This window comes from Engystomops pustulosus, chromosome 2 (genome assembly GCF_040894005.1).
Source record: "Engystomops pustulosus chromosome 2, aEngPut4.maternal, whole genome shotgun sequence".
Taxonomy (NCBI): Eukaryota; Metazoa; Chordata; class Amphibia; order Anura; family Leptodactylidae; genus Engystomops; species Engystomops pustulosus.
This window is the reverse complement of record NC_092412.1, coordinates 11,872,169-11,898,014: the sequence shown is the minus strand read 5'-3', so window position 1 is coordinate 11,898,014 and position 25,846 is coordinate 11,872,169. Positions and strand designations below refer to the sequence as shown.

At 44.0% G+C, this 25,846-nt stretch overlaps 3 protein-coding genes across 4 annotated transcripts in view; 2 read left to right on the top strand and 1 right to left on the bottom strand.

Annotated features, from left to right (window-relative positions):
- The window catches only part of LOC140119804 (uncharacterized), a 340,011-nt gene that overhangs the window by 308,466 nt on the left and 5,699 nt on the right, over positions 1–25,846 (bottom strand). The window contains exon 7 of one of the 2 annotated variants that reach the window (XM_072139200.1): positions 20,123–24,660. The exons of the other annotated variant lie outside the window; for it this stretch is intronic. Within the exon in view, the coding sequence (XP_071995301.1) occupies positions 23,453–24,660 (1,208 nt within the window). The 3' untranslated portion in view covers positions 20,123–23,452. Of the gene's footprint in view, positions 1–20,122; positions 24,661–25,846 lie in introns of those variants that run through there. 2 annotated transcript variants of the gene reach the window in all.
- On the top strand, positions 9,767–10,554 carry LOC140119898 (uncharacterized). Its single transcript, XM_072139334.1, has 2 exons — positions 9,767–9,905; positions 10,019–10,554. Exons 1-2 carry the CDS (start codon positions 9,821–9,823, stop codon positions 10,537–10,539), a joined length of 606 nt encoding a protein of 201 aa, XP_071995435.1. The 5' UTR covers positions 9,767–9,820; the 3' UTR covers positions 10,540–10,554.
- Positions 13,349–15,151, top strand: LOC140119835 (uncharacterized). Its single transcript, XM_072139251.1, has one exon. The coding sequence runs from the start codon at positions 13,364–13,366 to the stop codon at positions 14,753–14,755; it is 1,392 nt and encodes a 463-aa protein (XP_071995352.1). The 5' UTR covers positions 13,349–13,363; the 3' UTR covers positions 14,756–15,151.

Below are 25,846 nucleotides of genomic sequence, written 5' to 3'. Positions count from 1 at the left end.
TCACTGTTATTAACAAAAATACAACATTTCACAGATATAAGTCCAACCTGTCTCTATTAGTCCTGCTGTACACAATTTCAGTTGCCCCTAAATACGACCCTGTGACTTCTGACGTAGGGTTGGGTGGCCACCATCTTGGATTTCTGTGCAAGATCGTTCAGATGACATTTCTGCCTGTCTCTGCTGTGAGCCAATCACTGATTACTTCCTGCCAGGACAGAGTAGAGAGAGAGGTTGCAAACTACAAGCTACAAGGAGATAAGTGATCCAAATCTGCAGCGATGTCTTTAGACGCTGCCACAGTTTTCTACTGCTCCCGCGCAGAGACACCCGGGGACCCCAGGGAGGAGGGAGATGGGGTTCGTTACTGCTTCTTACCTCTCCGCTCCTCACACTGATTGAGCGCGATGCATAAAAATACAAAGACATTTCCCCATATAATAAAAAAAAATCCCCCGCTACACTACAAAAAACACCGCTATAGTCGCCACGTTTGCCCGGGGCTATACATATTATATATCAAAACAAAATAGGGAATTCATTAATAATGTTCATTTTGAGTGAATTTGAAAATTAAAAAAAAGTACTATAAATTACAAAAAAATCCCTTTTTTCCACTTTAACCCCAAATAAAAATGAAAAAAAATGTGTAACCCATTCCCCACGTCGGGTCAGAGTGCATCGACCGCCACGGGCAAAGTTGCCGGTGGCTTCAAAAAGATGGCGGCTCGTGGCATCATCAGGGAGCTGCGATCGGTCGCCATGACAGCCTCGGGTCTTCCGTCTCTTTCTGTCTCGTTTTAACCCAATCATTACAATGTGAGATTAATGAGGAATATCCCCATAGACAGGCGGTCCCCTACTTAAGAACACTCGACTTACATACAACCCCAAGTTACAAAAGGAGCTCTGGATGTTGGTAATTACTGTACTTTAGCCTTAGGCTACAATGAACAGCTATAACAGTCATCACATGTGTCTGTAATTTTTTGTTAATCCTGGTTCTTATGACAACCCAACATTTTTAAAATCCAATTGTCACAGAGGCCAAAAAAATTCGACTTACATACAAATTCGACTTAAGAACAAACCTACAGAACATATCTTGTACGTAACCCAGGCACTGCCTGTACTGCCACACTGTAGAATGGCAGTACATGATAGGATCAATCAGACAACCTAGGGTTAAAGTACCCTAGAGCGTTTGAAAAATATTAAAAATAAAAATTAGTAAAAAAATGGCGCTGAAAAGTCGAAAATGGCTCTTTTTTGCGATTTTGTAAAATATAAAAAATTCTATAAAAAGTGATTGAAAGGTCGTACAGTCCTAAAAATAGTAGTATTGAAAATGTCATCAAAAGTTGCACAAAATGACACCACCCACAGCTCCGTGCACCAAAGTATAAAAAACAGTTATTAGCGCCAGAAGTAGGCAAAATCAATTACATTTTTGTAAATGTATGAAAACATTATAAAACCTATACAAATATGTTATCTCCATGATCGCACTGTCCCAAAGAATAAAGCAGACCTGTCATTTGGGGCGCACAGTGAAAGCTGTAAAATCTATGGCCACAAGAAAACGCTGCAAATACGTTTTTTCTACATTTTCACTGCATTTGGATTTTTTCCTGCTTCCCAGTACACTGCATAGAATATTAAATAATGCCACTATGAAGTGCAATTCGAAAACAAGCCCTCTGTACATGGCAAAATAAAAAAGTTGTAGATTTTTAAAGGTGGGGAGTGAAAACCGGAAATGGCCGGCTCCTCCCATCCGTCCCTATCTCTCAGCATTGTAAGCGCCCGGAGATGGTGTTGGATGGGAGCTTCTGGCCGGCAGTAAGCTCCCTGTGCGCCCCTGTATACAAACCGGCGCACAGAGGAGACGCACCGCGGCGCGGGATATCTTCTTTGATATATGCAGCTGAGATGAATAAACTGGGAGAAGATTTCCACATTCACTAGAGACTGATGTGTCTAGGTTTGTTCTCTCTCTCCCGATTACGGGGCAGCCATGAAAGAGTTAAATTGAAAGTCACCCTGCAATGGGGGGTTTCAGCCTAAGATAAAAATATCTAATAATCCCCAAAATAGTAAATTCTGAAAATACAGAAAACCGATATTCGATTTGTAAGCCGCGTGACATCAAAATACATTTTCCAGACATTTCAAAAATGATGAAAATGTAAAGCAGACGTATGGGAAATGTTATTCTGCAACTTATTTAGGTGGTGAATCTATCGGCCTGAAAACGCAATGATTTAGAATTTTTGAAAATGGCAAATATTTCAAAAAATATATTTTTTTCCTTTTTTTAAATAAACACAAAACTTATCATCAAACATTTACCACTAAGGCCCCTTCCGCACTTGTGTTGCAGATCATGTCAGAGTCTGATCAGGGTTTGTCAGTGAAAAATTGACATTTTGCATCAGATTCAATCAGTTTTCAGTCAGTCAGTCAGTGCACTTGTGTGTGCCTCAGAGTGCGATGCGTTTTTGATGAGTCTCCATAGACTTGTATGGTGCGTTTTTCACACGTGTGACTTGTAAAAGTAGAGCATGCCGAGATTTAAACGTGCGTTAAAAACATGCAAGTCTGAAAAAGCCTATTGATTACAAACAATGGGTCAGAGTGCAATGCAAGTTCTGTGCGTCAAAAGCATCTGCAGAACACGCACGTGAAAAACGCAAGTGCGGAAGGGGCCTAAATGAAGAACTACATGTGGGGAAAAACCATCTCAGAATCGCTGTGATAAGTAACAGTGTTCAAAAGTTATAACCATAAAAAGCGACACAAGTCAGAATCCAAAAAATGGGACTGAGCCTTAAGCTGTAAAATGGCTGCGTCCTTAAGGGGTTAAAAGGAAATTGTGTCCCTTTTTCTCTTCATGAAATGTTGGGAAGTAAATCCCCATCACTCGTCCTAATCCTGCCCCGCCTACACTGATCACATGATCTATGACATCATCACAGGTCCTCCATCCACCACTTCTACCCTACAAGGGGCCCACCCCCTCAGTGACATCACACTCCCCGGGTCACACGACTAGTGCATACTGAGCAGGAGACGTGTGTGAGGTAGGGAGTGTTCTGCACTGAGGAGAGAAGAGGTAAGTGACCAGAGGGGGGACTACAACTCCCAGCATGCTCCAGGAGCACACACACTGTATGGAGGGACTACAACTCCCAGCATGCTCCAGGAGCTCACACACTATATGGAGGGACTACAACTCCCAGCATGCTCCAGGAGCACACACACTATATGGAGGGACTACAGCTCCCAGCATGCTCCAGGAGCACACACACTATATGGAGGGACTACAACTCCCAGCATACTCCAGGAGCACACACACTATATGGAGGGACTACAACTGCCAGCATGCTCCAGGAGCACACACACTATATGGGGGGACTACAACTCCCAGCATGCTCCAGGAGCACACACACTATATGGAGGGACTACAACTCCCAGCATGCTCCAGGAGCACACACACTGTATAGAGGGACTAAACCTCCCAGCATGCGCCAGGAGCACACACACTGTATGGAGGGACTACAACTCCCAGCATGCTCCAGGAGCTCACACACTATATGGAGGGACTACAACTCCCAGCATGCTCCAGGAGCACACACACTATATGGAGGGACTGCAACTCCCAGCATGCTCCAGAGGCACACACACTATATGGAGGGACTACAACTCCCAGCATGCTCCAGGAGCACACACTATATGGAGGGACTACAACTGCCAGCATGCTCCAGGAGCACACACACTATATGGAGGGACTACAACTCCCAGCATGCTCCAGGAGCACACACTGTATAGAGGGACTAAACCTCCCAGCATGCTCCAGAAGCACACACACTATATGGAGGGACTACATCTCCCAGCATGCTCCAGGAGCACACACACTATATGGAGGGACTACAACTGCCAGCATGCTCCAGGAGCACACACACTATATGGAGGGACTACAACTCCCAGCATGCTCCAGGAGCACACACTGTATAGAGGGACTAAACCTCCCAGCATGCTCCAGAAGCACACACACTATATGGAGGGACTACATCTCCCAGCATGCTCCAGGAGCACACACTATATGGAGGGACTACAACTCCCAGCATGCTCCAGGAGCACACACACTATATGGAGGGACTACAACTGCCAGCATGCTCCAGGAGCACACACACTATATGGAGGGACTACAACTGCCAGCATGCTCCAGGAGCACACACACTATATGGAGGGACTACAACTCCCAGCATGCTCCAGGAGCACACACACTGTATAGAGGGACTAAACCTCCCAGCATTCTCCAGGAGCACACACACTGTATGGAGGGACTACAACTCCCAGCATGCTCCAGGAGCTCACACACTATATGGAGGGACTACACCTCCCAGCATGCTCCAGGAGCACACACTGTATAGAGGGACTAAACCTCCCAGCATGCTCCAGGAGCTCACACACTATATGGAGGGACTACAACTCCCAGCATGCTCCAGGAGCACACACACTATATGGAGGGACTACAAATCCCAGCATGCTCCAGGAGCACACACACTATATGGAGGGACTACAACTCCCAGCATGCTCCAGGAGCACACGCACTATATGGAGGGACTACAACTCCCAGCATGCTCCAGGAGCTCACACACTATATGGAGGGACTACAACTCCCAGCATGCTCCAGGAGCACACACACTATATGGAGGGACTACAAATCCCAGCATGCTCCAGGAGCACACACACTATATGGAGGGACTACAAATCCCAGCATGCTCCAAGAGCTACAGAAGTACATCTCTCACATGTCCTTACTTTGAGTTTTGCAAACCTGCAACCTCCTCAAACTCCAGGTACCTCTAGGTGGGCTAAACCCCCACCCTGGGCACTTCGCCTGTCGTGGTTCTTACCGCTTGGACGGCCATCTGGGACATGGTGGACTTGATGAGGGGGACCACACAGCACGCAATAAGTGACAAGAGCAAAATCACAATCGCCAATATCACCCCCACTTACAGGAAACCCTTCCAATCCCCCAACTACAAAGTGAAGGACAAAGTGTCCACCCCAGAGTTTCTCTTGAGTTCCCTGGACAGTCCTTCAATCTTTTCACGAGCATGGGTAATGGATCCATAGGAGGCGATGTCATCTGGGATATATATGCGACAGGCCACTCCCACCATCTTACAGACTCCTCCCTTCTCAGCAAAGATCATGTCCAGAGTCATGCGGTTCTGGGAAGCATCTCTGATACAATCACAAATCTCTGTTGATTACATTAAAAACAGTTACCCAACCAACATCTTTACTCATAGCTCTCTGGGGAATAATGGACTCTAGACCTGCCCATATCTGATTGTGGGCCTTGTACTCATCTGGGACAGGCCTGACCTGACTCTCCTGTCCCCACAAATCCAGTACACATCAGACACTGCTAATACAGGGTTACCTGTGCTGTCAATGTTAAAGAAGGTCATTGTCTTGTTGCACCAACCGTAGGTAAAGTCTCCTACCTGGGGGCATCCTGGTCACCCCTATAGATACAGTGATAGTCATGGTTGGGGTGTAACTGAGCATACAGTCAGTCAGAAGAGACCAGCTAGCAAGAAGAATAAGTAAGCATGGAATAGAAAGCGTGGAATGCTGACTTCCCTCTAGCTTCACAGACGTGGCACTGGTCAGCAGGACTTGGAAAGGACCGTCATAGCGAGGCTCCAGACTCTCTCTCTGGTGTCTCTTTATCACCACGTAGTCTCCAGGCTTCAGGTTATGCGTCCTGAGGTCTCTGTCTGGATCTGAAAAGGGATCAGAAACACTTTTATGGACCTTTTCCAAGGTCTGGCCCAACTGTGCGGCATGTTCCACCTGGTTTCCTGCCGTCATCTCTAGGGTTTGTGGCAAGTAGGGGCCTAGTCTAGGTGCATAGCCAAAAAGTATCTCAAAACGGGACAATCCTGTCTGCTGAGGGTGGTCCTGACTGAATAGAGGGCAGCAGGAAAGCACTCGCTCCATGGTTTCCCTGTTTCCTCCATGGCCGCCTGGATCTCTAACTTAAGAGTGACCCTCCCCGAGCTAGTGGTAGGTTGAGAGACTAAGGGGTGTGCAGGGCCTGTTCTATACCCAGGAGGGACAAGGTTTCAGTCTTTACCTGTCCAGTGAAGTGGGTCCCACGACCGGACTCTATGGTCTCTGGGAGTCGAAATCTGCAGAAAATCTCACTCACAATTTCTTGGCTGCAGCTCTGGCAGTATTGGCAAATTAAAAACAAGAATCTAAGAGCACAAATCGGCAGCCAAAAACATAACAGTCAAACTAACGTGATACAAATATGTCAGGACTTTCTAAACACATACATGAAGTACATGGAGGGGACATTTCACATCTACAAATCATTCCCATTGAAAAGGTGTTCCGCCCCAAAAGAGGAGGGGATTGGACAAAATTATTAAGATCACGTGAAGCTTTTTGGATATTGGTTCTAAAACCACGTTTTCCAACAGGTCTCAATAATAGAAATGCATCGGCAGAAACAGCAAGACGGCTATTCAAAAGTGATGAGCTGAACTTTTTTATTTCTTATAGCTCTGGCAGTAGCCTTGGTCATGGGAGAAGCTTCTGGCCACCCTGGAAAGAGATCAATGCACACAGGCACGTATCCCTACGTACCACTTTTTTGTAGCTGGATAAAATCCATCTGCAGTCTCTGGAAGGGATACAGCGGCTTGGGTGTCTCCTTCTGTGGGGTCTTTACCACCTTACCCGGGTTGTGGTGGGCACAGACTATACAGTCTTTCACTAGTCTAGTGACAGGGGTAGTAATTCCCGGAGCAAACCACTGGTGGTTTATGAGCGCTAGCATGGTCATTCTGGATGTGTGTGTCCGTGGGCTACTTGACTTACTGTCGGGTGCAGGTGTCCGGGCAGGCACACCCTCTCTCCCAGCATCCAGGTCCCACCGGCATCTGGGCTTCAGCTTTCCTCCATACTTCCTTCTCTACTGATGACACTCAGGCCCCAGGGACTCCAAGGCCTGTAAATTAAACTTTTCAGGCTCAGTACTCACCGTTGAGACGACGGGACAGTCTCTGGGTTCCATTTGTGCAGCTGCCTTCACCATCCTTTCAGCCACACCCTTGCCCTTGGCTTGGGGAGTTACCAATTGTGTGTGCTTTTACTTTTATTATCCCCCACCTCTTGCGGAAGTAAGAGAGCATCCATGAGCTCTTTAATCAGTGTTCCATGCTTAAAGGGGGTCCCTGCAGAGGTGAGGAAATCTCTAGCCTTCCATATGGGTTCATAGTCGTGTTTAGACACCAGAACTATACCTTGAGTATAGATGTTTGCCCTTTTACCTTCCACCAGCTGTAGCGCTTCCCTCAGTGCCGTCAACATCTGACATTTCCAAAACCTTCAAAACTTCACTAATACTTTTCTTTTCACCACAATGCTACCAGCCCTTATATTCCATTATGTCAACTTTGCAGTTTTCCATCAGTCCTTCTACATACCTCTCACCCTCAACAACCAACTGTCTTGGTCCGCAGTGTGCTTGAATCAATTTATTCTGTTCACTACATATGTCTACAACTAAGATACTGTTACATAGACACATCCCCAAAGACTCAGCGGATGCTGACACCTTGATTTATTGATAAACAGAGAAACTAGATACCAGGGATTTTCTCACAAAGGGCTCTACACCAAGTCACTGTCTTTCAGACTTTGACATATTGCTGTCCTTCACTAGTTCTCGCAGTCACACGAGACCGTTCAGACTCCCAAGGGAGTGGAATGCACACCTGGCCAGGGTAGGTCTCGGCAATATGAACTCAATCTATGGGCAAAACAAGTCCCAAGCAAACAGTTTCCCAGACACTATGATAATCTGACCAACAGGATACCTCCCACTCTAGCATTGCGGATATCTAAGGGCTACTCCTCCCCGTCTCACAGCTTCAGCTAACATGACAGACTGTCCGTCACTGTCCAGTCACCTTACAAGTGATCCTTTGCCACAATTATAGTGAGCGTACTGTCATATATGGATATATGGATAAGTCAAAGTACATAATATCACACAAGGAAATGACCTTATCCAGTCCATGCAGCCAGTGAAACTGAAGTGACAGTCAAGGTAGACAATAAAAGTAGACTTACTCGAGCGCTCTTTGTCAATTCTGGTCACTGGCCGCCTGGACTCCTGCGGAGGTCACCTCGATGGTCAAATGCCCATTTTAGTAACGCTCAACCCAGTCGACGCCAATGTAAAAGATTGTTATCTTGGCTCAAAACAACCCTTATTGGTTGTAAGGTGACTTTTTAAATCAAAAATGGCTATCGGGATGAGAGCAAACAATAAGACACACCAGTCTCACAATCTTTATTAGCGCGCAACTGAATATAGATGAACTATGCACCGTTTCTTCCAGAGGCCTTGTTCTCATATAAACAGAATGTTTATACTAATTGTCCTTGTGTTATCTCCGTATAAATCATAACATGGCCTTCACACAGAGAAGCTGCAGAAAAACAACAGCGAGGACACAGTAATTTCTAAACAGTTCACACAAAATTATGTGGACAGTGGCTGGACAGTGGTAAGCATGACCTCTGGCTAAAACAAGATGGCGTCCGTTTAGACCAAGATGCCATCTGTAGAGAAATATATCTCTCATACTAATGATATTGAGTTTTGTTATATTCATTTATTTACATCATCATGGGATTTTGTATTAGACGTTCATATTCCCGGAATACCCCTTTAACCCTTTTTACATTGTTAATTTCTGAGATCTGCATGTATCCCTGTAGTCTATACAGAGGTTTTTACCTTTTTTGTGCAGTTTTGTTCTTCTGGTAATATATAATTATTTTTTTATCACTGTGTAATTTGTCTATTTGACTTTCTACCTGTATTGCGGTTATCAGGTTTGTCAAGGTGTCAAATACTGAGTGACCTTTTAGTTATTAGAAGATGAGATATTTTGGACCCTGAAATATAGCAACGACCAGAGATTAGGAGCCAATTTGACCTTTATGGGAACCTAACAGATCATTCTAGCCAAATAATCCCCCCCCTTCCCCTATGGGGCAATATCTGTTGCACAGTCCAGCGATATCACTCATCCCTTCAGTCCAGTGACCTCCCCTCCATTGTCTGCTCGGAGCCGTCTTGGAGAATTTTATCTGTCACATCACACATGTCATGGACACAATTGCTTCATATAGAGTTTGCTCTTAGTTCTTCTCATGTTTCCTCAGGTTCTATAGATCCAGGACTCCCAGAGGTTTCTCCTAAAGATGATCCTTTCCATCAATGATCCACCAGGGATCCGGGAGAAGGACAGAGAGCAGATGGCGGCCAGGATCCTGGAGCTCACCCTGGAGATGATCTCCTTGATAACCGGAGAGGTGAGAGTCTCCCAGGACACGGCTCTTATCTCTAGGAATAACAGCGGGAAATGACTGGAGAGGTGAAGGATTCTTAGGATCTATGTAGTGATCAGTGTCTCCCCATACACAGGATTACACAGTAGTGAAGAAGTCGTCTGGTGAGTGTGTGACCCCCCGTGTGTCAGGAGGATGGACCCAGAGCCCCATCACCCAGCCTCCACCTCATCCACTGATACATGAGCAGAAGATCCTAGAACTTACCTCCAGGATCACTGAGCTGCTGAGCGGAGAGGTGAGCGCTGCCGGGAATGCTGGGACATTGTACAATAACACAAGGGAGGGGTCTGGGTGATGACTGTGTCATTGTGGGTGTCAGGTTCCTATAAGGTGTCAGGACGTCACTGTCTATTTCTCCATGGAGGAGTGGGAGTATATAGAAGGACACAAGGACCAGTACAAGGACATCATGATGGAGGACCACCAGCCCCTCACATCACCAGGTAAGAGGAGACCTTCCTGATTATAGAGGACAGAGCAGGTGTGAGGTCACCTCCTCCATCATCTCATCATCACATATAGACAATGTATCAGTCACTGTGTATATTTCCTATAGATGGATCCAGTCACAGAAATCCACCAGAGAGATGTCCCAGTCCTGGAGATTCCCGGGATATTACACAGGAACCAGAGAGATGTCCCAGTCCTGGAGATTCCCGAGATATTACACAGGAACCAGAGAGATGTCCCAGTCCTGGAGATTCCTGGGATATTACACAGGAACCAGAGAGATGTCCCAGTCCTGGAGATTCCCGGGATATTACACAGGAACCAGAGAGATGTCCCAGTCCTGGAGATTCCCGAGATATTACACAGGAACCAGAGAGATGTCCCAGTCCTGGAGATTCCTGGGATATTACACAGGAACCAGAGAGATGTCCCAGTCCTGGAGATTCCCGGGATATTACACAGGAACCAGAGAGATGTCCCAGTCCTGGAGATTCCCGAGATATTACACAGGAACCAGACAGATGTCCCAGTCCTGGAGATTCCCAAGATTGTCCAGAGGAGACAGAGGAGAACATCCCACTGGATCATTGGGTAGATGGAGCTGAGATTCCTGTAAATCCTTTATAGATTGATATAATGCAGCTTCTACTAACATTGTCCAGCAGTAATAAGTAGGACAAATTCAGGGTCCCCTGAACATGAAAAATTATTGGGCCGTGAGCAGGAGCTACATTGACAATCCAGGTGTGTACACACCTTCTCACTCCTTCTGTAGTCCCAGCCAAGGCTATCACTTTAAAATAGCACAGAGTGCTTTAAGTCCTGGGTTGCCTGGGACTGCTTGAAGATACCTTGAGTCCTCCCTGGTGATGGCCTGGGTGCCCACAGAGAGGGCTTTGAGTGCCACCATTGACTCCAGTGCCATAGATTAGTCACCACTGGTCTATGGGATGACCTTGGTTGCTGCAGTAGCTCATAACTATAAATTGTTTCTAGTTTTAATTAAGATTTTGTTAAAGAGAACCTGTTACATGTGAGAAGTGAATAATCTAATCCCTGGTGTCCATGAGCGCAGTCTCCACCTGAGGATCGGATCACATCGGTTTATGCAGTAAGATAACTGTAACTATTGGGATGAATGTGGATCCCGTCTCCTCCTGCAGGAGATTATTCCCCTTTGTTCCTGGTTCTGGAGGTTTCTGTCCATCTCTTGGATATAAATTATGAAGAGAAGAAATGGAGAATCTCTCACCAGGCACGTTTAATCCATTATTGGCAGCAGCATATCAGACAACCGGCCATTTTGCATTATACAGTGTTCCTCTAACCTCTTTGGTCATAGACTAGAGGAAGCACTCTTTTGCATGAAACAGACCGTTGCTTTCCGCGGCCTGCGTGTTGTCCTATATGCTGCTGCGAGTGAAGGATAAAACGTGCCTGATGAGCGCTGCATTTCTTTTCATGTCCTTCATCTTCTTTCCAGGAAAGTTGTGGTGGAAGGAGGAGCGGAGAGGAAATCCCCTCATCAGTGACAGAGGAGGGTAAGAGCCTTTCATGTATCTTGTGGGTTATTCTTCCCTTATACATTGCAGGGAGAGGTCACATCCCGGGGAGGAGTTAGGCAGCTCAATAAGGCCCAGAACTTTACTTTGAAGTGCAGGGCTTCATGTCTTCCCCACACAACACCTGATGTCTAATGTATGGCAGTATATGGTGATTTTCCACCTCATTCATTAAAATGTGCAAATCGCACATTGTAATGAATATGTTTAAACTTGAGGCTGTCATGGGGAGCGACGATTGTCACTAAGATTGCGGGAAAACACCTGTGATCGGTGCTAAAATCGATCGTGGCTGTTACCGGTAAGTGTTTGCTGCAATATGCAGCAAAGACTTACTGGCTATGGAGAGGGCTCAGCCCATGAGCCCTCTCCATGTACACGCACCGTAGTATCACGGCACGTGTCAGGACGGGGTTAATCATATTCCCATGATGACAACATTCTAAAATGTACTCAGAATAACAAAATAACAAATTCTGAATTCACTGTTATTAACATAAACACAGCATTTCACATATATTCTCTATCATTCTCTATCAGTCCTGGTGCACATCAGAAGTCTAGGGTTGTGCAGGACAGATTGTTCTCTCTGCCTCCTGCCTCTCCCCTTGCATTTCAAAACGAACTCACACAGAGACACTTCCTGCCGGCAAACAGCAGCATGAGGAGAGTAAATCTACAAGCTACAGGCAAGATAAGGTCTTTATCCAGGGGAGGGGGAGGCACAGCAGAGCCAACAGTTTATGTTATGGCGGAGATAGAAGAGCTGAGAATGTAACTGTATGTTATATGCATCTCCTGGATCTCATCTCTGATCAGTCTCATCTTTCTTTGTATGTGTCAGATGCTAGTAAATGTTCATTAGCTAAATGAAAGTGTATATAAACCCTGTACCTTGATAATCTAAGCACATTGTCAGCACACAGCATCTCACAATACAGAGGAATCATGAACTGTCTGCTTAGAGCACCCCCCCCCCCCCCAAACTCTGGATTCTTACACTGACCATCACTGAGTGATAGGAGCTAAAACAGCAATAAAACTCAGTAAGGCTACATGCACACAAACGTTTGCCTGCCATACCATAGCACATGTCAGCGTCGGGGAGAGGAACATAGAGGAACATCGTGCACGGCGCCGTATGCAGAGAAAAGATAGGACATGCAGCACCATACACCTCCTTATGCCTATGGGGGACATATATTCAATGTATATACGTCGCCGTATGTATATGTCCCCCAACGGCAGTGTGAATGAGGCCGAACATTGTAATGAGTAAAAATTTTAAAAACTTCAATAGAGCATTGAAATTTGCGAATTTTCTTTCATGGTAAAAAATAATTTAATATAAAAAGCTGAGTGTGTGTGTGTTTTGTGTGGGTGTGTGTGTATGTCCGCAAATGGAATCTGCACCGACGCTTTTACAGTCACATGGGAATGTCATAGACTCGGTTTTGAGTTGAAATTTTCACCCCACACTTTCCAAAATCCACTTATTAACCACCATATACAGGAGCCATTGTCTGCTGCTACTGAGATGTGATTGGTGGCTATTCTGCCACAGGTCATTAATATGAGCTCTGAGCCGTGATTGGTTACTATAGGCAATGAGTATAAGACGCTTATGTGTGAGGTAAGATGGATAGGGATACAGAGAGAGGGGGAGATTTATCAGAAGTGTCTGAGGCAAAACTGTTCCAGTTGTCCATGGAAACCAATCAGAGATCAGCTGTAATTTTATAAACACCTGTGCAAAAATGAAACCTGAGCTCTGATTGGTTGCCATGGGCAACTAGAGCAGTTCTGTTCTCAGACACTTCTGATAAATCTCCCCATAGATAAAGAGACAGTCAGTCAGTCACTGGAACGAGGGTGTGAGAGACAGTCAGATGGTCAAAAAAGTTTATAAAAAATTCATTTTACTTCTGCTCGTAACTGGGGAAAGGAAACCTCCAATACTGATTTCTTGGTTATACTTTCCAGGAGATGAAAGTACAAGAGGTTCCCATGGACGTCCCCCCTCATCTCCTTGTGGTGAAGTAGAAGATAATCAGTCACATCTTTCCACAGAGGAGGGAAATCATGGAGAGAAGAGGACGTTTTCATGTCTGAAATGTGAGAAGTCTTTCAGTCAAGAATCAAATCTTCTCATTCATCTTCAAAGTCACCGAGAGAAAAAGGTTTTTTCATGTCCAGAATGTGAGAAAAACTTTACACAGAAATCAAGTCTTGATCAACATATGAAAAATCACACAAGAGAGAAGCCATTTCCATGTCCTGAATGTGGGAAATGTTTTACTCAGAAATCAGCTCTTGTTCAACACCAGAGAATTCACACAGGGGAGAAGCCATTTTCATGTTCAGAATGTGGGAAATGTTTCAATAAAAAATCTAATCTTTTGGAACACCAGAGAATTCACACAGGGCAGAAACCATTTTCATGTATTGAATGTGGAAAATATTTTATTCAGAAATCAAATCTTGCTGAACATGAAAAAATTCACACAGGGGAGAAGCCATTTTCATGTCCAGAATGTGAGAAATGTTTTGCTCAGAAATCATATCTTGTCATACATCAGAGAACTCACACGGGAGAGAAACCTTTTTCATGTAATGAATGTGGAAAATGTTTCAGTGATAATTCAAGTCTTGTTAAACACCGGAGAACTCACACAGGAGAGAAGCCATTTTCATGCAATGACTGTGAAAAATGTTTTAGTGATAATTCAAGTCTTGTTAAACACCGGAGAACTCACACAGGGGAGAAACCATTTTCATGCACTGAATGTGGAAAATGTTTCAGTGATAATTCAAGTTTTGTTAAACACCAAAGAACTCATACAGGAAAGAAGCCATTTTCATGTCCTGAATGTGGAAAATGTTTTAGTCATAAATTAAATCTTGTTAACCATCAGAAAAATCACACAGGGGAAAAGCCATTTTTATGTATTGAATGTGGAAAATGTTTTAGTGTGAAAGGACTGCTTACTAGACATCAGAAAACTCACACGGTGGAGAAGCCATTTTTATGTCTTGAATGCGGGAAATGTTTTAGTCATAAATTGTATCTTGTTAGCCATCAGAAAACTCATGTAGAACAGAAGCCATTTTCATGCACTGAATGTGGGAAATGTTTTAGTATGAAATCAAGTCTTGTTCAACATCAACGAATTCACACAGGGGAGAAGCCATTCTCCTGTGCTAAATGTGAAAAATGTTTTAATCAGAGATCAAGTCTTGTTAAACATCAGAGAATTCACACAGGAGAGAAGCCATGTTAAGGTTCCACTTTATATTTCTATTGTTGGATTTCCTTCTTTTGGATGACTTATGTCGATATCTGCAGCGTAAGTTAAAGCTCAGTTATACTATGGGCAGGTGGTCAGGCCGTCAGGCCAACCATCAAGAATAATCTTTCAATAAAGACTTGTTCCTGATAATTAGACTTATTTCTCATACAAACAAGGTGACTTTATATATTACATATCTCCTGTCACTGTCAGCAGCTCCTCCTCCTGTGCCTTGTTATTGTCTCATAATATACACTGCTCAAAAAAATAAAGTGAGCACTTTAATACCACATCCTGCATCTGAATGAATGAAATATTCTCATTGATTTTTTTTGTACAAAGTTGAATGTGCTGACAACAAAATAAAATTTATTAACAAATGGAGGCCTGGATTTTTAGTCGCCCACAAAATTAAAGTGGAAAAACACACTACAGGCTGATCCAAGTTTGATGTAATGTCCATAAAACAAGACAAAATGAGGATCGTTATTGTGTGTGGCCTCCACATGCCTGTATGACCTCACTACAACACCTGGGTATGCTCCTGATGAGGCTCAGTATTGTGTGTGGCCTCCACATGCCTGTATGACCTCACTACAACACCTGGGCATGCTCCTGATGAGGCTCAGTATTGTGTGTGGCCTCCACATGCCTGTATGACCTCACTACAACACCTGGGCATGCTCCTGATGAGGCTCAGTATTGTGTGTGGCCTCCACGTGCCTGTATGACCTCACTACAACACCTGGGCATGCTCCTGATGAGGCTCAGTATTGTGTGTGACCTCCACGTGCCTGTATGACCTCCCTATAACACCTGGGTATGCTCCTGATGAGGCTCAGTATTGTGTGTGGCCTCCACATGCCTGTATGACCTCCCTACAACACCTGGGCATTCTCCTGATGAGGCTCAGTATTGTGGATGCCTCCATATGCCTGTATGACCTCCCTACAACACCTCGGCATGCTCCTGATGAGACTCAGTATTGTGTGTGGCCTCCACGTGCCTGTATGACCTTCCTACAACACCTTGGTATGCTCCTGATGAGGCTCAGTATTGTGTGTGGCCTCCACGTGCCTGTATGACCTCCCTAAAACACCTGGGCATATTTCTGATGAGGTTGCAGATGGTCTCCTACAAAAGAACACCTTCTAGCCATAGATCTGGGAGGAGGATTGTGCTAATTGCAGGCTGTGGGCATGAATATCATACCCATCAGCCTCCTGTGAATAAGATCTACATCTGCTCTATAGATCTCCCTCCTATAGCTGAAAGATCTAACCAACTACTAGTTAGTTGTGCTAAACTAAAATAACAGACCTTAACCCTGAAGATTCAGGAGAAACACTGTGGCACTTCCATTAAAAATCTGGAAGCTTTATCTCGGATTCAGTAAAGATCACATGGTCCGTAACAATACAGACAGGCTGTACAGCATGAATCAGCCTATGCGGTGCTCTGCAATCTCCGTTCCCTCCATAGAGCCATACGGCCATAGAAGATGAATGACCGTCTGCATTATTCATCTTCGGAAGAAAAGAGGGGTCAAGGGAAGACAAGTTTTTTTATATGTACTCACTATAACAAAATAACACATTCTCTAATTCACTGTTATTAACATTATTGGTAATCAGCTATAACAGTTATCACAGGTGTCTTAAGCTTTATTGTTAATCATGGTTCTTATGACAGAAGATCCAGCGTCTGGTCCAGGGGCCACCAAGATTGTGTAAACCACCATTTTAGATGCTGTTGATGCTTTTGATAACTGAGATGACATATAAATATTGGGGCTCATTTTCTTTCCCCGTCCTGTCGCGATCCCACGGCGCGTTCTCCGATGAGGATTCGGGTCTTCCGGCGATTCACTAAGGTCGTGCGCCCGATGTCCACCAGGTGTCGCTGCTGCGCTGAGGTCCGCCGATGTCCGCCGGAGTTCATCATCCTATTCCTGGTGCATGTAAGTGTGTGTCAAGCGACACTTTTTTTTTTTTTTAAATAGCACGATTTTTCCGAATCCGCCAGGTTTTCCGACGGCCACGCCCCCCCCCCCCCGTTTTTCGTTGCATGCAAGCCGGCACCAATGCGACACAATCCGTTCACGTGCGCCAAAAACCCGGGTCAATTCAGCGCAAAACAGTAAAATCCGGAAGACCTGGCGGAAAAACACGATTCGGACCCTTAGTAAATGTGCCCCATTCTGTCTAGTCAAACAGAAAAAACAAGCGTCTAAGTGGTCTATTGTAAAGTATTAATAGATATTGTCTATTGTTCTGTGTATTGTTAAATGTAATTTGATACAAATAACTATACTTGGTGTCAAAGTGATTATTCCCCAAAATACGTCACTTGGTGACACCAGAAGGACTCGATGATACTTATAAAAAGTCTCCTTTAGTGGCGTCATCCAGGTTGCAGAATACAAGATACTTGCGCAGGTTATCAGTCACGTGTCCATGTCAGTCAGTGTATCAGTGAGGATATGTTCTGTAATGGCCGGGAGGTTCCATCTCTTCCCGTGGCTCTTCATATATTGTTATACATTACACCTGTTGTGTCTTCTCCTCCATGTGTCGTCCGAGATGTGAGAGCACAAGAGTTTCAGTAGTGAGCGTCGTCCAGCTGTCGTAGCCTTGATGTATCAGCCCCGATGTCACAGCCTCTCGGTATCAGCCGCCATGACACTGTCTGTCATATATAGTCCTAGTAGAGGTGTGTCTTGTAGTGTTGGACGTTCTGTGTCCCTATATATGGTATTCATATATATTTAGGCTGGATGTAATGTATATCCCTAATGCTGATATAGATTGTATATGTCATCAGCGCCTATGTCATGGTCTAATACTAATGAATTTGTGATTCATAATTATTTAACATCTATTAAAAGTCCTGAACTTGAAGAGGACCAGTCACTCCAATATTGCTAGCTCTGCCCTAAGTGTAGTAGTGTTTAATTACTAGCTTTATTGGAACATACCGATAAAGCTAGTAAACACTGCACCACTACATAGCCGTCTGAAGCAGTAAGCTTGGTCCAGCGTATTCATGAGGGGGCCCAGCGTATTCATGTCCTTTTATCACAGATGCTTGTTTTCCGTTATTGCTGCCAAGGGTGGTAGTTATTAGGTTTAGGAAGCAATTACTTTTTCACACAGGGCCCAGTAGGATTTGATTACTTTTCCTTAACCCGATAAGGACGCAGCCATTTTGTAGCTTAAGGCTCAGTCCCATTTTTTGGATTCTGACTTGCGTCGCTTTATATGGTTATAACACTGTTACTTATCAAAGTGATTTTGATAAGATTGTCTTTTCCCCACATGTTGTAATTCATCTTAGTGGTAAATTTTGCTGATAAGTTTTGCTCTTATTTACAAAATAAAAAATGAGGAATTTTTCGAAAAAAGTTGCCATTTTCGAAATTTAGGAACTTTTTTTGAGAGCAGGAGTAGAAAAGCAACAATTCTGTACTGGATTTTTAACTTTTTTTTTTTTTTGGTGTTCACGTGTAGACTAATAATCACTTTATCTTTAGTAAAATGTAAGAAAAAAAATATTCATGTCTGGTATCCCCGTAATCGTATTGACCCGTAAAATAAATTTGCCAAATAAAAACCTATTGTGGGAAAAATCTATCATTTTTGCATCGCTGTCTTCCAAGTGGCATAACATTTTTACGTTTTTGGCTACAGAGCTGGTTGATGGCTTGTTTTTTGTGGGACATGTTGTACTTTGCAACAGTGTCATTCTGGAGTACATATGTTTTTTTATCACTTTTTATTGCATTTTTGTGGGATTCAATAGGTAAAAATCTGAACTTTTGGCAGTTTTTTTACGGCATTCATCGTGCGGGTTCAATAATAATTTACTTTTATTCTATGGGTTGTTACGGATGCGGTAATACTATATATGTGGGGTTTGTGTTATGATTTATACTTTTTTTTGTGTTATATGTCTATTTATATGTTATGGGGATTATGGACATTTTTATTGAATAAGATTTTTTTTTAAATATTTTTTTACTGTTTCCACCATGGGACATGAACAAGCAATCATAAGCAGTGTCAGCCTATGCACATGCATGGGCTGACACTGTGCCTTTAAGATGACGTCAGAGACGCCATCTTTCAGGCAGTGCTTGCAGGCAGCTCTGGGGTCCTGATCGGATCGCGGCATTTAACGGTTTAAACACCCGCGATAGGAGCCCACTCTGAGCGCGGGTGTTATACTGGGGTGTTAGCTATTAGTTACAGCTGGCACCCTGTGTATCCCGATGCCGATTCCGCTCATATCTTGAACTCAAACAGCATCCGCTCAGCCATATATCGGACGCTGAGCACTAAGGGGTTAATAATAAAGACCTTAATTTATAAAATGCATTTTGTGTTTACTATTCTTATGTTTGTCTAATATTATGTTTAATAATATATGAGAGCGGTTCAAACTGCACAAGTTCTGAGTGTACCCCAACCCCTTTTAAGATGGGTTAGCAAACACCTACCCAAGGAGCCTGCTTATTATTATTATTAGCATGAGACTCCCTAAAAGGTACCGTCCTTTCTTCAGGACCATATCAGTTCCAGCGAATGAGATACTGAACAGAACACTGGACACATCTGGAATCCAAGATGTCAATAATATCATGCTCCAGTTCACCCTAAATGACAGTGGGTTCCAAAAGACGAGAATGGGGCAGATTTACTTACCCGGTCCATTCGCGATCCAGCGGCGCCTTCTCTGCGGTGGATTCGGGTCCGGCTGGGATTCACTAAGGCAGTTCCTCCACCGTCCACCAGGTGGCGCTGCTGCTCTGAAAGGCATCGGAACGCACTTGAATACACCGAGGCCGGCTGAGTGAAGGTAAGTGCAAGCTCCGCAACACATTTTCCGTTTTTAAATGCGACGGTTTTTCCGAATACGTCGGGTTTTCGTTCGGCCACGCCCCCCCATTTCCGTCGCACGCATGCCGGCACGATGCGCCACAATCCGATCGCATGCGCCAAAATCACGGGGCAATACAGGGAAAATCGGTGCAAATCGGAAATATTCGGGTAACACGTTGGGAAAACGCGAATCGGGCCCTTAGTAAATGACCCCCATTGTGGTACAATCGGTGAAACAAAGTTTCTTAACAGAGACTTGTGAAATTTTTTATGGATTCTGAATATCTGAAAAAGAACAATACATTTTGGGGCCAATTTACATTAGGGGACTCTCAGATGCAAGCTTTTAGTAGAAAGTCAGACCTTATCCGCAAACAAGAGAATAAGATTGTATTGTATTGCTGGACTGAATGTTGCTGTAGGGGAAGACACATTGGGCCTTCCACAGGCTCCTACAAGCCTGTGCCCAAACTGTGCGCAGGTTGGAACCATTGGCAACAGAATGAAGATTACTAGATCGAGCAGTGGACATGGGTGAAAAGTTAGGATTGCAAAATAATGGAGACCTGGCACTGGATGCTTTCTTATGGTAGTTATGTGCAAACTCAGCCAACGGCACATGTTTTCTTCATTCATTCTGGCAGTCAGACACAAAACCACTCAGATCCTGCTCCAGAACCTGATTGACCCCCTCAGTCCATCCATTTGTCTCAGACCGGGATGCCGATGAGAATGATAACTGAGCTCCCAGTCTCTTACAAAATTCTGTACAACGTGGTCAGCTACTATAGATTTCATCCCAGGACGTTTGAGAACATTATCACTTAACCCTTTCAGGACACGTCCCATTTTCATTTTTGCGTTTCTATTTTTTACTACAAAAGCTATCATTTTTATTACTTTTCCATGCACAGAGATGTCTGAAGGATTATTCAAATATATAGCAGCATAAAGAATTTGTGGTTCTCTCACAGACACTTAATTATTTCTCAAATGGACCTTTAAAGGGACTTTTTGCCCCTTTCCTTCCCAAGTCAGTGGTGCTCTATTCTCATGCCAAGTCTAGAAGAAAAATCGCAGAAACAGAGAGAAGAAAAAGGAGGGAGCCGTTCAGGAGCCAGAAGAGCCGGCTATTTATAGTGTGTGGAGCCTAATAATCCAGCTCACTAAGAAGAGCCGGACTTCACATCACTACAGTGACCTGTGCTTCTTTCTGCTTCCTCACACAGAGAGACAAAGCTGGATCAATCCGCCCAGAAACAGAGCTGGCTTCTGATTGGCTCCCCAGTCATTTTTCTGTTTCATAGACACAGGGATTCTAGGAGATGTAGGTCACAGACTCCTTATAATGTGTAGTGTAAATAACTCACAGTGACAGCAAGATGCCAGAATAATGTTATATTGGGTCAGAGCCGGATATAAGAAGCTCCTAGCCTTCAGAGGACAGGCAAGTCTGAAGCTGAGCTATGTGTGTTCAATAGTACTCTCTCCCCTCCTGTCCAGCCCCTCTCTACTCCCCAGTCCTCCCTAGGTTGTTATATCTGTTCTATATTACTCTCTCCCCTCCTGTCCAGACCCTCTCTACTCCCCAGACTCCCCTGTCCTCCCTAGGTTGTTATGTCTGTTCTATATTACTCTCGCCCCTCCTGTCCAGCCCCTCTCTACTCCCCAGGTTGTTATGTCTGTTCTATATTACTCTCTCTCCTCCTGTCCAGCCCCTCTCTACTCCCCAGACTCCCCTGTCCTCCCTAGGTTGTTATATCTGTTCTATATTACTCTCTCCCCTCCTGTCCAGCCCCTCTCTACTCCCCAGACTCCCCTGTCCTCCCTAGGTTGTTATGTCTGTTCTATATTACTCTCTCTCCTCCTGTCCAGCCCCTCTCTACTCCCCAGACTCCCCTGTCCTCCCTAGGTTGTTATATCTGTTCTATATTACTCTCTCCCCTCCTGTCCAGCCCCTCTCTACTCCCCAGACTCCCCTGTCCTCCCTAGGTTGTTATATCTGTTCTATATTACTCTCTCCCCTCCTGTCCAGCCCCTCTCTACTCCCCAGACTCCCTAGGTTGTTATATCTGTTCTATATTACTCTTTCCCCTCCTGTACAGACCACGCTTTCCTCCCAAACTGCTCAGATATTTCAGACTTCTGACGCAGTATCCTCTGTCCTATTCAAATGAATTGGGGAAGATTTATCAGTGCTTCTACGCCACTTATTGTCACGTAAGAGCACTAATATAATCACAATTTCTTGTGCACTGCAATAGATTGTAATTATCTTGGCAACTACACCACCTCCACACTATGGGGGCTTAGAGGAACAAAGACGCTGGTGGAGTTTTATCTCTCGGCAATTTCCGTCAGCTCCATAGAGATGAATGGAGCAGAAAGGACATGCAAGGTCACCAGTTCCGCTAATTTCTCCGAGTCCGACCCCCCGTTCTCTTTAGATGTGGGGGTCTCATCATTGAGACACCCACCAATAAGCAAGTTAAGCCCTATCCTGTGGAAATGGGGCAAACTTGTTTCCCAGGAAAACCGCTTTAAGAAAGTGGTTAAAAGGTCAGCCATTACTGCAGTAGGTTGAAAGCAGAGGTGACGGCGCCTCCAGGAGAAGACACATCACCCTTAGCGGCTGTATACACTGTATAGTGCACTGTACATCGTGTTTATTTTATAGGGTACTGTACCTGCTATATACTCACTATATATATACTGCATGCGTGAATTGAACACACAAAGATACTGTATGCACAATAGTATAGGGTGCACTATATACTGTAAATATTGATTGTATGGGTGCCCTATATAGGTCCTGAATGGTATAATACAGCACCTCTGCCAATAGATGTTACAGTTGGGCTTGTTGATCCTGCACGCTAGGAGCTTGCTGAAGCCCATAAAGGCCGCTTCGTGATAGACCTGGCAACTGGGCAGCCCTAGACAATGCTGAAATCTGGAGACATTGAGCCACATTTATTAACAGTCAGGCAAACTGCAGAGTGCACCGGATTAATGAAGATTAATGCCTAAACTGAGGCACCGAAAAGGTGGACAGTATGTTGCGGCGTACTTAGTGCAGCCAAGACACAATACTGGAGCAAACGGCCTCAGGATGCCAATACGATTGAAACCTTTGACTGATCAATACTGCAGTTACTACTTGAGATGATGTGTTGGCACTGTGATAAATGAGCAGGTTTGGATTGTAGTTTGAGCACGGCTTCTAAAAAGTTTGCTTCACTGCTTTATTGGGATCCTGATAGCACAATTCAATCTTTGTGTACACACACACACAAAATCCACATGTCGCCTTCCATCTGGCGTAGGGTCATACAGTTTAACTGATCAACAGGAGGGCGTTATCATCATAATCTTTCAGCTGTCACAGGAGTTATGGTATTTGCTCCTAGATCGACGGTACACTGGAAGTCTGGTATGATGCTCTGGTCCCAAGGTTGCGGCATTGCTTTGTTATAGTCAATCTCTTGCACCAGAGGACTTGCTTACAATGCTCTGCATAATGACCACCCACCTTGATGAAGGGGATGTTCGTAGTTTACTTTGACCCGACTGTAAATCGCTATTTGAAGTGGAAATATTCATGGAAAATTAGTTTGTGTAGAGATTTTGAAGCCAGAACAATCATCCAAAAATCTTTTTTTATAATGGTTTTCTGTATGTAGCCAGACATAGGACTTCATGTTATTGTTCCCCTGTAAGACCTGCTGCCTGGGAATAATTTTGGATTCTTACCGGTGTGACTCCCGTACAATCCCTCAAGCCGTACTCATAATTCTGGACACAAAAATTACTTTTCTCTAGTGTGAATTCTTACATGTCTAAGAAGAACCGATTTTTCGTAGAAACACTTTCCACATTCCGAACATGAAAATGGCCTCTCCCCTGTGTGAGTTCTCTGATGTACCCAAAGAAGAGACTGAAGATAAAACCCTTTTCCACATTCTGAACATGAAAATGGTTTCTCCTCCAGGTGCGTTCTCTGATGTTTATGTAGTTGCACTTTAGTTGAAAAGCATTTCCCACATTCCAAACAAGAAAATGGCTTCTCTGCTCTGTGAGTTCTCTGATGTGCTTGAAGATAACCTTTAAGGGAGAAACATTTCCCACATACTGAACATGAAAATGGCTTCTCCCCTGTATGAGTTCTCAAATGTCCCTCAAACTGAAATTTGGTTGAAAAACATTTACCACATTCTGAACATGGAAAGGTCTTCTCCTTTCTGTGCGTTTTCTGATGTTTTTGAAGTTGAACTTTTGTGGAAAAACATTTTCCACATTCTGTACAAGAATATGGCTTCTCCCCTGTGTGAATTCGCTCATGTGCCTGAAGATGAGCTTTAAATGAAAAGCATTTCCCACATTCTGAACATGAAAATGGTTTCTCCCCTGTGTGAGTTCTCTGATGTTTCTGAAGCCCACCTTTATGCAAAAAACATTTTCCACATTCGAGACATGAAAATGGCTTCTCTCCTGTGTGAATTTTTTGATGTTTCTTAAGACCATCTTTCAGTGAAAAGCATTTTCCACATAGAGTACAAGAAAATGGCTTCACCCCTGTGTGAATTCTTTGATGTTTATGAAGCCCATCCTTATGTGAAAAACATTTCCCACATTCAGGACATGTAAATGGCTTCTCCCCTGTGTGAATTTTTTGATGCTTCTGAAGATCACCTTTGCGTGAAAAACATTTTCCACATTCGAGACATGAAAATGGCTTCTCTCCTGTGTGAGTTCTTTGATGGATCTCCAGCTGACTTTTAGCTGTAAAACATTTCCCACATTCAGAACATGAAAACGGCTTCGTTTTTGTGTGAATTCTCTGATGTTTAGCGAAAACTGATTTATCGGTAAAACATTTTTTACATTCTGAACATGTAAAGATCTTTTCCAGTTTACGCCCAGTCACTTTTTTGCCAATCAGCGATTGATAATCTTCTATTTCAGAAGACAGAGATACAAAGAGATGGGCATGTGAGCCTCTTGTACCGTCTTCACCTGGAAAGAAAAAGAACATTTTTACCAAAGAATATAGAACACCTGTATCCTAATCCTCAGGATTCTATTCTCCATCCTTTATATTTAACAAAGTAAGTAAATGTTCCTAAACCAAGCGCCCTCTTCTCAAACAAATTACACCAACATGTAGAGAATATTATACAGCTAGCCCTTTCCACATGTGCATCTGATTGACCACGTTGTGTAGTGGCTCCACCATACCCAGAAGCGCATGAAGTCAGTGAAAATTGCTCCATGTGCAGAAGGGACCTCCAGACCCAAACCTCTGATAACAGTAAAGAACCTAAATGCTGAGTTCAGTTTAATGATCTGAGGTTCGGGTCAGGAGATCTCTTCAGAGATTTTCACTGCCCTTAGGCCTTTTGCACCTAAGCAAGTGTAGTCAATCTTCTGTCCGGAACACGTCAGCAGCCATGTGCTTTGAAGATGTAATTTTAATCAGTGCCAGGAAGCCTCTTAGTTTCTTCAGTGCAAGTACCAACTAAACACTGTTCCATGGATTGTAAAAACGTTACAGATACTGTAATATTTACTAATGAAAACTCCTATAGACATTGGCACACAATGATCCTGGACATCCGGTCCCAGAAATACCTGGTTTGAAAGGACAGATCAAGGGGAATTGTTCTGCCTATTCCGGGATTGCAGAAGTTGGACTTTTAATCAAAGATTTAACCCCTATCCTGTTATTTTTATAGTACGGTAATAGAACGGGTGGATATTGACAGACAGGAAACTAGCGACAGATTGAAAAGTGTTCTTCTCTTCAACCTCCACTGGAAGGTAAGTGGTAGGAAGGTAGGTGGGTGAGGGAGCTTCATGAGTGTGGAGGGGAGGGAGAATACATGAGACACACGGCTGCAGCTGTCCCTCCCTTGGGATTTGCCACACGCTGCTGGCAGGGAGCCAGAAAATGTTAAATAAAGTTTTATAAACTACTGAAAGGATTCAGAATGATAACAAAGGACATTTTTAAAATCAGCATAAGAACCGGTCACCAACTAAAAATTACAGCCTATACCAGATAATGTACTGAGCCGTCGTGATCTGAATCCCTGCTTTTCACAGGAATTTTACCCCTTACTCAAGAAATACCTGCTGATAAATGGTTTAAAGTCTTCTTCATATCACCTAAAATTATCTGCCACTGAGGCACTTTACCTAC